General features: G+C 39.6%; 1 protein-coding gene across 1 annotated transcript in view; it reads left to right on the top strand.

Annotated features, from left to right (window-relative positions):
- Positions 1-445: 445 nt before the first annotated feature.
- The window catches only part of CNTN1 (contactin 1), a gene marked incomplete at both ends in the record, with an annotated part of 130038 nt that continues 117959 nt past the window's right edge, over positions 446-12524 (top strand). The window contains 1 exon segment of the mRNA XM_082280428.1: positions 446-481. Coding sequence (XP_082136554.1) covers positions 446-481 — 36 coding nt within the window.

Genomic DNA, 12524 nt, shown 5'->3' with positions numbered 1-12524 from the left:
AAATTTTAATGCATGAATTATGCATGCTCTCCTCATTCTTTAGTCTCAGAGCATAGTGACAGAGATTGTAAAGATGACTGGGGTAGTTTCTTGCATAAAGTGACTGCAGTGAAATGCTTCATATTTTCATGCACACAAGCAGCATTGAGTGGGACGGCCTATTTAAGAAGATATAAATCCCTGAGCTTACAGCACACAATGCTTGATTTGAAAGCTTTGCAGCCATGTACAGAGCCAGTTTTCCTGCTGTCTAAACCTGCTTTCTACTGAAGGTTGGCTGAGGGATGCTAATGGCTGTGCTCTGCTCTGAGGTCACAGTTTGAAGTCTTTTTTTTTTTTTTTTTTTTTTTTTGTAATTTGCTTTCTGCCGCAGGAGAGGATTGCGAAGTTTATTGGTGTAACCTTCCTTGTGTTTTTTCAAAGATGCAAACTTGGAATAGTTATTATGAACAAAAGGACAAGAAGGAATTCACCATCTAAGGTAAAAAGGGGTATTTTTTATTTGTGGATTTGAGTGCAGTAGAGGGAATATGCTGAGACAGGATTATGATGATGCAGTGTGGTTACATTGACTCAGATACCTGGGCTGGAATGCAGAGTCAGGATTCTCAGGTGGATATAGCTGCAGAGATCCTACTAGTCTGATTATTTTTAAATGGTTTAAATGTTGCTTAGACTAAATACTGTGTTTGAATACTGCAGTTTGTTTCAGAGTGTACATTTCTGATCAATTTCTGTCTGGTACAGATGACTGCGTTGTGGGGAGGGGCAGGACAGTCACTGAGGAGATCAATATAATAACATGATCTATTTCATTAGAGGTCCTAACTGCATAATGACAGTGAAATTTCATTGGCGTTTTCCCTCTTTCTGTACATTTTCTGTACATTTTCTGTACATTTTCTGTAACATTTGCAAGCTACAGTAAAATGTGTGCCAGGAAAATGCATCCCAGAATCTATTGCTTGTCTGTCCTGTAAATAACTAAGATGATCATACTGTTACAGTTTGGATAAAAGTCTGGGCTTTCATTCAGTGCCTAGACAAGTCTGTCCTTACTGTCCTTCAGAAAAATATGTACTCTTAGAAATTTTACATAGAAGTACAACTATTTCTAATTATGGAATTTTCTGGAAATTTAAAAAAAAATTAAAAGCATTCTACATTTTTTTAAAAATTTTCACATTTGACAATTTTGGGTATATTCAAGAAAATTGTCTAACTAATATAGATGTACAGTGAAGGTACCACCTTTTAAAATAAATTACATTTTTAAAATAAATTATTTACTACAGTAAATGCTTAAAAATTCTGTATCAGTTATATCTTTTGCACTTGTAGATCTTCATATTTTGAAAAAGGAGTACAAATGCTTTAGCTTCTGTGTTCAGTAACTTGAAGCCATACCCATACTTTCAAAGAGATATATTGTCAGAGAGTATTGAGAAATAGCTAGTTTAATAAACCTGAAAGCTGTTACCTGTGTGATCTCAAGGAGCAAGGTATTGCCAGTAAGCATTACAGGCAGTCACAACAGGATGCTACCCTTCCGTGGGTAAATGCCTTTTTATTTTGAGTTTACACTGTAATTTTGCATTTGCATCTAATAACGCCTGATGGGCCAGTTTAGGATCCCTGAGTCCTTATGCCACATTTGCACAGAAACCCATACGGAGCCCTGTCTCAGTGAACAGTGTGTGTTTGCTTGTTAATTACCAAATAATCAGCTGGAAGAATGCTGTACCAGAGATCAGGCATTGTTAGCATTGCCCGACTGAAAACAAGCGACCACCGGGCTGAAGCGGCAGTTCTGAACGCCCCGGTCTCTCTGGGAAGGCATTCCTTGTGCGGGAGCTGCACCCCACCTGCTCATGCCCGGGGGTTCGCCCTTCCACCAGGCTTCCTTCCCGTGCTGGGCAAGGCTGACAGCCTCGGGGATGCGGGCAATGCCCGGCGGGCGGGCAGAGGCGGTGCGGGTTCCCGGATCCGAAGGAAGGCCTGCGGGGTGCTGAGTCACAGCGCGGGGCGGGAGGGGCGCCGGCCCCGAGCAGCCACGGCAGCGCTCGCAGCGAGATGAAGCCTGGGGAAGGAAAACACACCTAGAGCAGCATCTAGAGGGGATGGGAGGCGGGGGGGGGGGGTGGTTAAAATTCCTCCCTGGCAAAGCCTGTATCTGTCGTGTGCTGAATGCAAACACACTCCTGGGCGTGCGAGCTCTGGGCCGGGAACGCGGCGGGGTTGGCAGCGACAGCAGTGAGGAGCTCGCATGATGCTAACAAGGAAGATGTGTACGATAGCTGGCTGCTCGCAAAGATGCTTGTCAGTCTTCATTTGCCATGGAGGATTTACTCTGTTTTCTCTGCCTCTGCCATGAAATATTACCTGAAATGCGTAATTTGCAGATTAAGCAGGCTTTCAACCGTGAAAACAGATGTAAAAATGAGAATAACTAACAGCAGAAAAAACCTTCCTAAATTCCTTTCATTCAGTTAATTAGGGAATACCTAACTTCATTTATCATGGAAACTAAGTAAATTAATGGAAGTGTATTTCTGTGAGAGAGATTTTCACACATGTACAGTTAAGGGTTGCACATTCAAATACTGAATTCGGAACATATGTGATTTACTGAAATATGGCTCAGCTGTTTCAATGCTTTGCTACTCTATCCAGATGTATGAGTGAATGAACATTGCTTGTGTTCTTTGACTGTAGTAAATAAAAAGCATGACAGCCATAATCACAGTTTCACGGATCTTATAACAACATTTTCATTTTTTTTCACATTGAATGTGAGGTACTAAAATTACCTGTGTTTAATGAGGAAACAGTTAGTAAAAGGTGAAGAATTGGAAATACTAATATTCTTTAAAAAATAATGGCTAGGTTTTCCAAGGCGTTTGAGAGAGGTATCCAGGGTCCATTGAAATTCCCTAGGGACCATGATTTTTAGTCACTTTGACTGAGATTTTCAGAGGAGCATACATAAATATTTTAGTCACTACAGAGTAAACAGCCTGAATAAAAAGAGAGGAAAGCAAAGGCAACCCAGCAACTATTTGCTGTTAATATAGGTAATTTGAGGAAGAACAGATTTTTGTTGTTGTTGTTGTTGTCCACAATCTCCTCAGATAACTGGGTAATTATATAAGTTAAAATACCAGTAAGTAATCTGTGGTGCTATACAGAGAAAAGGGTCAAGAAGGGACAATCTTGCAAGCATCTTATTAGTAAGGGATATTGTTAGGAAAAAAAGCGTGGCTTAATGTGGACGGAAGTGTCCATTAATAACATGTTGGAATATTGTCTTTCTTGTTCTCATTATAAAGCCAAATATTCAATTACAGTACTTCGTTTTCTCAAACTGCAACTTAGCAAATTTTAACTGACTTGGACTTAATTCTGGAAAATTGTCTTTTAATAAATACAATCAGAGAATTAATGCATTTTACCAAATCTTATTGATTTTGTTCTTGCTCTGGGCTGTAGAGCAGATCCATTCAGTTCAGTTATTAACTGAAAGGGTGACTAGTAGAAAAATCAGGAGCTTCAAGAGCTGATGCTTAGGCATCATGTGAAGTCGAATGAACACAGTTCTCACTCCCTATTGCAGTAAAGTATCATTCTCATACTCCTGAGCTATGGCCTTGTGATAAGTAAAAGGAAAGGGGTTTTTTTGCTCTATATTGGTTTTCATTTGTTACTATAAAGACAAAGCAGAATTAATGCATATTAGTAAGAGGAATTAATGACAGGAATTAATGCATATTAAATTATCATGCAGTTGGTATTGCTCCAAAAGTGGCAAAATACTAGATTAGCTGTAAAGAAATACTTCGGCATATATCTTTGCAAGCAGGAACATGCTTCTGAATTATTGATAACACAATTTTAAAAATCCTGTAATTCACTGTATTATGCACTGTTATTAGTCATTTATTAATTTTTACATTTCATCCCATGGTTGAGAAGTAATCACTGAGAATAAATCAGATTGCTTTTGATTGATTAAAGAGATCTTCAGACACTTAAAAATTATCAATTGCATAAAATAATTCAAAGCACATAACGTACAGATACTTTGCCAGTGCTTATTAATATAAAAATATCTCTGTATATAATACCTGCTTGCTCAACAAGTCTGTTCCCTAAGTACTAATTTTCAGCAGTAACTGAGAATAGGCATGTTTTCCATCCGTTAGCATTTTCCTGTAGATAAAATTAATGGGATGACAGAGTTGAGTTAAACTTCACTCAGTGGTAGCACCAAAAACTCATTTGACTTAGTTGAGCAGAAAGAGAACTGAAACGTCTCTATCTCATTTGCTGAAGACATTGTTCACAGTATGGTAATATTTCAGTATATTGGAAATGAGGTCTTCAGTCTCTTAGGAGAAACTGGTAAGAGAAGCCTGTGTCATAGGATTTCTACTGGTAGCTTTTACTAAAAAAAAAAAGGCTGGCACACTAAAGATTACTTTATAAAAATAATTATTCACCTGCCTGTTGAGCTGGAGGCTATAAATTCATTGATTAATGTAGGTCAGTGAAATTACTTAGAATTTTTCAGCTGAGATTCTTGAGCTACATCTCATTCTTTATTTTAAAAATGGATTTAGTATCTGAAAACGGGTCTGGTATGAGAACAGGAAAGCACAAAGGACTGGAGGAACAATACAGCAGAAAATAAAATAGTCATGGACAGCAAAAGCTGTTGCTCGAGGTTTGGTGTTGGAAGCAGGTGTACTATGTAAGATAATGGCACAGAAATCTGCAGACCTTTCAGGATGGGGAGTTCAAACACAGGCCATTCCTCTGGGTGCTGGAGTACAGCTTAACCACAACGTTCCTGTTCAGACCAGCAACAAATCTACCATCCTGTATCCTTCTTCAGAGGCATGGGAACGATGATCTTATTCATTAGATACAAGGCTGGTCCCACTGCACCCTGTTACAGGATGAAATAAACTACCCTAGGGCTGTTTGTTTGCTTCTGTGTGGAGAAACCCAGCAGACTGTAAAAGTGTTACTGCTGCTCTTGTCATCAGATGAATGCCAGCAGTTTGACATTTTTGTGTCACAAGACTTCATACGTGTTGTTACTAACCAGAAAAATGGTATTAGAAATTAAATACAAAATTTGGTTGGATTAACAGATGGAAATGAAAAACTGTGTTATTAAATGTACATATCTAGTTCTGGTAATGTTGTTCACTTTGATACCCCAGCAGACACTTGAGGGAAGTTTAGGATATATTTCCTCAGAGGATAACACTGGCATCTGGAAAAATTGAGTCTTTTAACTCATTAGACAGACAAAATAATGAACTACATGTTAGACACCATCATCAGAAAGTGCTTAGACATTTCAGGACCTTGTATCCAGCCTGTGACAGATTCTAGTTTATGCTCTGCAGGGGAGGTTGAACTGTTCTTATGGACCAAAATCTGTAGCCTTTCATGGTAGGGCTGGAACCAGACTTCCTAAACTTGCTCTTGATTTAAGTTTCCAGGTCTGGAAGACTGGGCCCTGTTGAAAATGTTCTTATTGGGGGATGAGTGGGATTTCATAGCTGCAGGGAATGACTGCAGAGTGCTCACAAATTTGGCTAGTCTTTGTCCTCCTCCTGGGGCAGAGCATGTTGTTCCCTTGTGCTCTTTGATGAGAATATTTCAGGGACAGCCTTAGGGAGAAGTCTCAGCCAGGAAACAGCCAAGGGCTGTGAGCTGGAAACTGGCAGACAGCTTTCTCCTGTCAAATAGGACAGAAGTATCAGAAGGATTTCTGCTTTGTTTTACTTTTTTTTACTTCTTTTAGAAAACCTGTTTCTTAGAGTAACTTAAATTGAGTCCTTTCTGCTGTAGTCACATGTAGTTTAATGGGAATGAAACCAGTAGGAGGTTCTATTGCTGCTGTTTCTGCAGTCTTTCAGTGTGATGCAGAAGGAAAAGGGTTTAGAATGGAGAAGGGGAAGGAAAAGCAAGGCCTTCTCCAGATTCCCTCTCATTTTATCAGGGTGGTCTGTTTGGGGTGACTGGAGGATTATTTAGGTTGAACCTAGAGTTTGATGCTCTCATAACGAGCACATTTGTTACTTGAATTACCTGTTTAGTCACAGCTTTGCCAACTTCTCATAATAATTTAGGATAAGGTGTTCTCCAACTTAAATGATGCTATGAATCTGAGATCACAAGTGAGGAGTACATGAATTACTGATAGCATTAATTTCTTTGATGCTATTGATCAGTTATTTTGTTGTGCATAATCACATTTGAACAAATTTTGATTTGTCCAGGCAACACAATCATCTCTTATATGATTATTACATCTTGCATGAATCAGACACTTCAAAACAAGGCTCAATATGAATAGAAAAAATAGCAGAGAAATGTAAGCTCCTCTGCTTCCCTGCACTAGGATTTGTGGGGCTCAATGTCAACTGGCAATGGCAGCCTCAAGACAACATGCCACTGGTTTCCTACCACATCTGAGGTTTCAGACAACCACATTGACCACGGAGGCTGTAAGCCAAGCCTAAGAACTGTACCTGAACTGGTTATTAATTACATGTAGCTCAAGATCTTCACATTGGCTACTACTGCCAACATTGTAGCTTCTGATCTCTTTTCATGCCTGCAGTAACATCATACTTTGGAGGTTACGCACTTTTTTTTCATGGAAAGGAAGATAATTTGGGATGTTAACCTGCGCAAATAAGTGCTATTTTATCATAAGACAGAAAGAAATCCCAAACTGACTTTTTAAGGCATTACTACATTTGGGATGGTAATGTAGCATTGTATTGATAATGGCTGCATTTATAGAATTAGTTCTGCACTTTGTTTCATTACTGGTTTATACTCCACTTGAAACAGTGGAAACTACTGGAAAATAGTTATATAGTTCTACTACTATTGCAGAAGAAAATAATAGTTTTGCTGTTTATTGGGTTCAAATGCTTTGTCTTTACCAGAACTGAACGTTGCAGTGGAAATAGGAATGTTCCGCCATTTACCTTTTAGAACTCCTGACCTGATTTGTCCTTTCTTTTCCTGATCATACCTGATTTGAAGCATCCATTTGAAAAGCACGTGGGGAAGGAAAAGGGGGAACTTGTGTTTCTAGTGTTAGAGAAATACTTGTTAGTTACTAGTCTCCTTTGTGGCTAAATATGTGCATTTCTCCAGCACCTTGGAATAAGGTTACTACTCAAGCCAAAAGTGTGTGAGTTCCAGTGGTAACGGGTGGGGGTTTTTTCCCCTTTTACACCACCCTAACTAGAGGAGCACTTGATGCTTCCCAGCTGGCTGTGAGTGCATGGAGTCCGTTTAACCTGCTGGGACAGCCTGCTGTGGGCATTGAAACATGCTCCAGCAGGGCCAAGGTACCAGGAGAAAAACCAGTCCACCAGTTCCTGATGAGCTTCTCTTTCCTTCTTCCTTTCTCCTGCTTTCTCAAACCCTTATCCTAGTGCTAACTTCTCTTTCTGCTCTGTCTCCTCTGCTCCCCTCTTCCAGGGGCCATGTAATGAGAACATCTCAGATCCCAAAACACCCTAAGCATCAGGGCTGGGACCAGGGCACATCATCCTCCCTTTTGACCCTGGAGCATGAGCTCTTCATCCTCTTACTAGGCAACTTCAACACATGGAAACGTGTTACCCCCTCCTCTCTTCCCATCCTAGCCTGCATAGCTGCTCTGAAATCTACGAGCATCTTTCCCATTGGAAAAGTTAGACTTTGCTAATTAATAATTTGACACCAATGATGTATTATACTCTCCTGTGTACTTTCTCTTCATGGTTTTAGTAGTAAGAAGCATGGAAAAATCCAGAAAGAGAAATTTATAATTCAGCCTATTTTTAGCATCCCAAGGGTTTCACATGTACTGTATGAAATTTTAGTTTATTGATTAATTCACTAAACAGGCAAGAAGAGTTCTCATCCTGATGGCAGTGCACAAGCGGCTGCAACCCACAACACAGCTTCAAAATCGAGACTGGTTTATTTATAAGGAAGACCATGTAAATAAAGTTTTTAAAAGGAGGCTTCATGTCCTCTCATGAACCTAGTAAAGCAAGAAAATGCAACAGTCTTCTGCGCTTGGAATACTCCACTGCTGGACGTTTCTGCCTGCCAAGAGAGGGATACTTTTCCTTTCATGCCCAGGGCTTGCCCTAGTTCTGTGATCCGGCCTTTAGCCATACCTGCAGAGGTGGGGGCAGGATCTGCCTCAAAAATAACAGCTCACTGCTGAATGCTAAGCACTGAATTCAGCCTTTTTCAGCTATACTTCACTTAGGTCCTCCAGATTTGTTTGTTTCCTGAACTGGTACTAGCACTGATAGCAACAGAGTACATATATGTATATTTTACAAAAAGTTTCTGACTCTTGTACATTGGAGCACTTAACTCCTGAATTTTACCTATATAGAGCAAATTGTTCTCATATTCGTTTTAGAGTATTTTAGTGGCCTTCAGTTTATATACAGGAAGCACCTTAAAGAAGTGCTTGATTAATCATATATAATTTTCTGTATTCCAATTGTTCATGTCTAGTCTGATTAGTTCTTTGGTATTGCTGAGAGGAGGAATCCTGATGTGACATTGCAAGAAATACAAAACTGGAAGAATTTTGTTGTGAAGTATAATAACCAGACTCTTGTAAACAAATGAAATAGCACAGATGTAAAGTACGTGTCTTTAGTCTTGGAAGCAGATGGGTGAGTGGAGTGAGGGGAGCATGAAGAGCGTGCTGAACGGAATGACTGTTGCTGTTTCTTGTAATTATTTCGTTCAGATCTTGCTCTGTAGTGTGAAAAGCTTGAGAATAAGTGAAAGAAAGTAGTTTTTATTTAAGGAACAGTTAAACTGTTTGTGTTATTGCTACAGGGTGTATAGGTGCAAAATGTTCTTATACAGGCTGAGAAAGTGATGAGACAAATCTGCAGAGGAGCAATCCATTAAAGACTATTAGGTAGAAAGGTGCTAACTCTGATGTGAAAAGTTCCAAAATCCCCGAATTCTGTTAGGACAGGGTGTTCAGGGGAAGTGTGGGGCAGCATTGTGGCCAGATTCTCTGGGCTCCTGTCATGGGCAGGACTGGCAGATCAGATGCACCCTGGTGTTACCCTGCATGTTGTTCTCAGGTGTTAAGGTGTGGGTTGTGCCAGCGGTGTGGCTGGTGGCCAAACAAGCTGCCGTGCATGGTGCTGTGGAGGTTCTGGGCAGTAGAGCCGTCCATATGCAGGTGATCACAGGCCACTGGGATGCAGCCAAACTCCTCGGGACCTTCTGGGGTGTTCCATGAGCCAAAACTACAGGCCAAAATCAGGAGGTTACTATTTCTGGTATTGGTGATAGTTTCTTCAGAGGATTTGTACCTTCTGTCACTTACTAGTACATTTACAGAGCAGGATCATCTTTGTGATTTTGAGGTTTGCATTTTGGATATTTTTTGTTTGCTTGTTTTTTAATGCTTTGTTTGCTGTAATCTTATAGAGTAAGTAATGAAGAATCCTTCTAGACATTGCATGTTCTATAAAATAAAGGCATGTTCACACATGGAGTCAGATAAAGTAAACCAGTCCAAATTGAAATAGACACAGACACACTTAGGTGTCAAAGTACTACTTACACATACTACAGGCGCTGTAGTGAAGCTATATCTAGGATCACATACTAAGAAGATGGAAACACCCTTTTCTTCCCCCCAACATCTTCTCCTTTGAACCTCTATTTGGGATACATTTAAAAATAAAACAGACTAATTAATTTTCACCTGGAATCTAGTCATTAATGACATAACACTTTAAAGGAGATGCCAAACAGCTGAGTAACATCTGAGATAAAATATAGACCCCTTTGTTATTTCTGTTGGAAAGATCTGCTTGGGCTACAGCAACCAGAAGTCCATTGGTAGCCTGGTAACAATCCAGACCATGAAGATTTTTTTAATGGGCTTTTGTTGAGAAAAAGGAGAGCCATTATTTTGCAGAGGCTGGTAAAGAACCTTTGCCAAATACTTCATCCAAGTAAGCATTTAGTAATATTCAGAGAACTGATAGTGTTTGTTATTTTGCTGCCATCATTTCTGCAGAGCATCCATACCTATCTGAGACACCCAGGACTAGCTTGTCACACAGGATATTTTGGGTGAGAGTGGATACAGTTCAGATTTGTTGGGGAGCATAATGCAAGGCCATAAGGCTGTACTGGCCCCGACCTAGTCTTGAACAGTCACTAACAACAAATGCTTCCCCTGCTTTACCTTCCCAGCTTCCAGCCTTCATCTACTCAGAGAATCACTGATCCAGAGCCAGCTGGTGGGTGTTCAATAGTCTCTGATTAATCCGTCCACCAGGAATTTGTTTTATCTCTTTTTGAACTGGTTTTTCTCTTCAAATGCTCAGAAAAGCATTCTCATTCTCATGACACTTCTCTCTGCACTTGTAATATGTTCTTGTTTTCAGTCCAGTGGGAGTTTAGAAAATTCTGTCAAAACTATCTCAAACAGGGAAAGTGTGGAGATAAAAGATTTTAAAAACAGAAATATATGCTTTCTGAGAGAAACTTAATTCTCTTAACTACCACAGTGTGTCTTGGACAGTTTAATGTGCTTCCTCTTTGTTCCCCACAGTGGAGATGAATGCTGTGCCTTAGTAGTATTCAAGTTTTTCTCTTTTACTGTATCTCTGCTGTGCCTGCAGACACTTCACAGGTGACTTTTTTTTCCTGGTTCTGGCGTGCATCTTACCATGAATTACAGAATTCCTTATACTGTCAGCTATTTGTAATGGAGACTGTAATGGAAGAAAAGAAAAAGAGGAGGAACTGTGTGCTGTTCATTTTTTATACTTTCCATGTTTATTTTCTCTCTTAGCCTGAAAGAAATATGGACGACTGAGGTCTATATATACGTTATTATTTGGCAATAATAATTTGTTTGTGAAATTCTGTTAAAAAGTGAAAGTTATGATGAGACTTAGAAAAAAACTCCAGATATCTTTTTTCAGGGGTGAAAGGAAACATTTAATGCTATAGTTTCCATTTGTAGTGGCCTTCTGTGCTTAGCCTGACTTCTGTGCACATCCAAAACCTTTCACTTAGAATAAATGAAATTTCAGCCCCAACTTCTGATGGAGGAGGTACTTTGAGTGATTGACAGCAGTGGTTTTCAGACCAAATGAGCAAATGGCAAAATGAGACTGGTCACTAGAGGTTGCCAGTTGTGAGAGACCCATTGCCTGCCTCGTGGCCTGATGCTGTGAATTGAGTCATTTGATGCAGGTGCCGTGTGGCTGTGCAGTGCAATGCCTCCTTCCTGAGTGAGGATTTGTCACAGGGAATAAATACAAGGACTGAGCTCTGCTCTTGGTTGCAATGAAGGACAAATCAAAAATGCTAAGCTCTTGTTTTACCCAATTCATCAAATTTTATGTGAAAATAGCAATGCGTCATTCTTTCCATGTTTATTAAACTTCTTTATTTGGAATAAAATAGTTGGAAACTCAATTATAGTTTTTGTTGTATCCAGAACAGCAGCTTTTGAGCCTTCATTGGGAGTCCTGTGACTTTACTGTAGCACAGATGATAACTGTGTCCTTGATTTTAATGACCTTCTCCAGCACCGGAAGATGTGAAAACTCTTTCTGTGAATATTCTATACAACTTTGTCAGTAGTTCCTTCTGTGTGGAGCTCGGCAGGCCGTGGTTATGTATAACCCACTCACTGTGCCTAATTATTCAGAGACATTTCTGCAGTAATGTCTGTGCTGGAACATACCAGATAGAGTATAGAAACCAATGGCTTAAGTGTGTATGTTCATGGAAGCCAAAAGAAAAATAAATAAATTTTTTAAATCTTCATTTGTTCATAATAATTTATAAATATGAACTAAGTAAAATATAAGGGGAAGAAGTGATATCTTTGGGGCAGCAGACTGAGATGAGGGATTTCTAAGATGAATTGCAAGTTTGATAGTGAAGGTTAAATTTCAGGGTGTGGTCATTTCACTGATTTGATCCAATTCCTGTCCTCTCATTAATGAATTGTGAGTAGTTGGATTTAAAAAAACTTCTACTTAATCAATATTTTTCAGCCACAGGACAAAGCACCTAGTTTTACAGGTTGCAAGCTCAGTTAGATGTGCTATGGGGCCATACCTGGCAGGCAGCTGTGGCTGGTGGTGTGCTCTGTCACTGGAGTGAGAGAATCTGGGAATACCACCAGGGTCTGGAATAGCCAGAGGACCTGGAAGATGGTAAGGTCAATGCCTTCTTCATTATCAAGCCATATGATAAGCTTGTGTATGACTTTGGAGTGAGTAAAACCAAAATTCTTCAAGTTGTGTTTGATCTATGGTCCATTGAAAATGTAGCTAGAAATTCTCAATAGCTGAGGTTGAGTGTGATGTGGTGTGGAGTCACAACCATTTTTTAAAGTGAATATCTTAAAGGCAAACTCTGTAAGAAAGTTTGAAGCAAATTGCTTCATCTAAATCCTTCCCCTTTTTTCCAGTAAG

This window comes from Coloeus monedula, assembly GCF_965178545.1.
Source record: "Coloeus monedula genome assembly, chromosome: 4".
NCBI classification, from domain to species: Eukaryota; Metazoa; Chordata; class Aves; order Passeriformes; family Corvidae; genus Coloeus; species Coloeus monedula.
The sequence above is the reverse complement of the archived record's forward strand: the minus strand, read 5'-3'. Positions and strand labels throughout refer to the sequence as shown.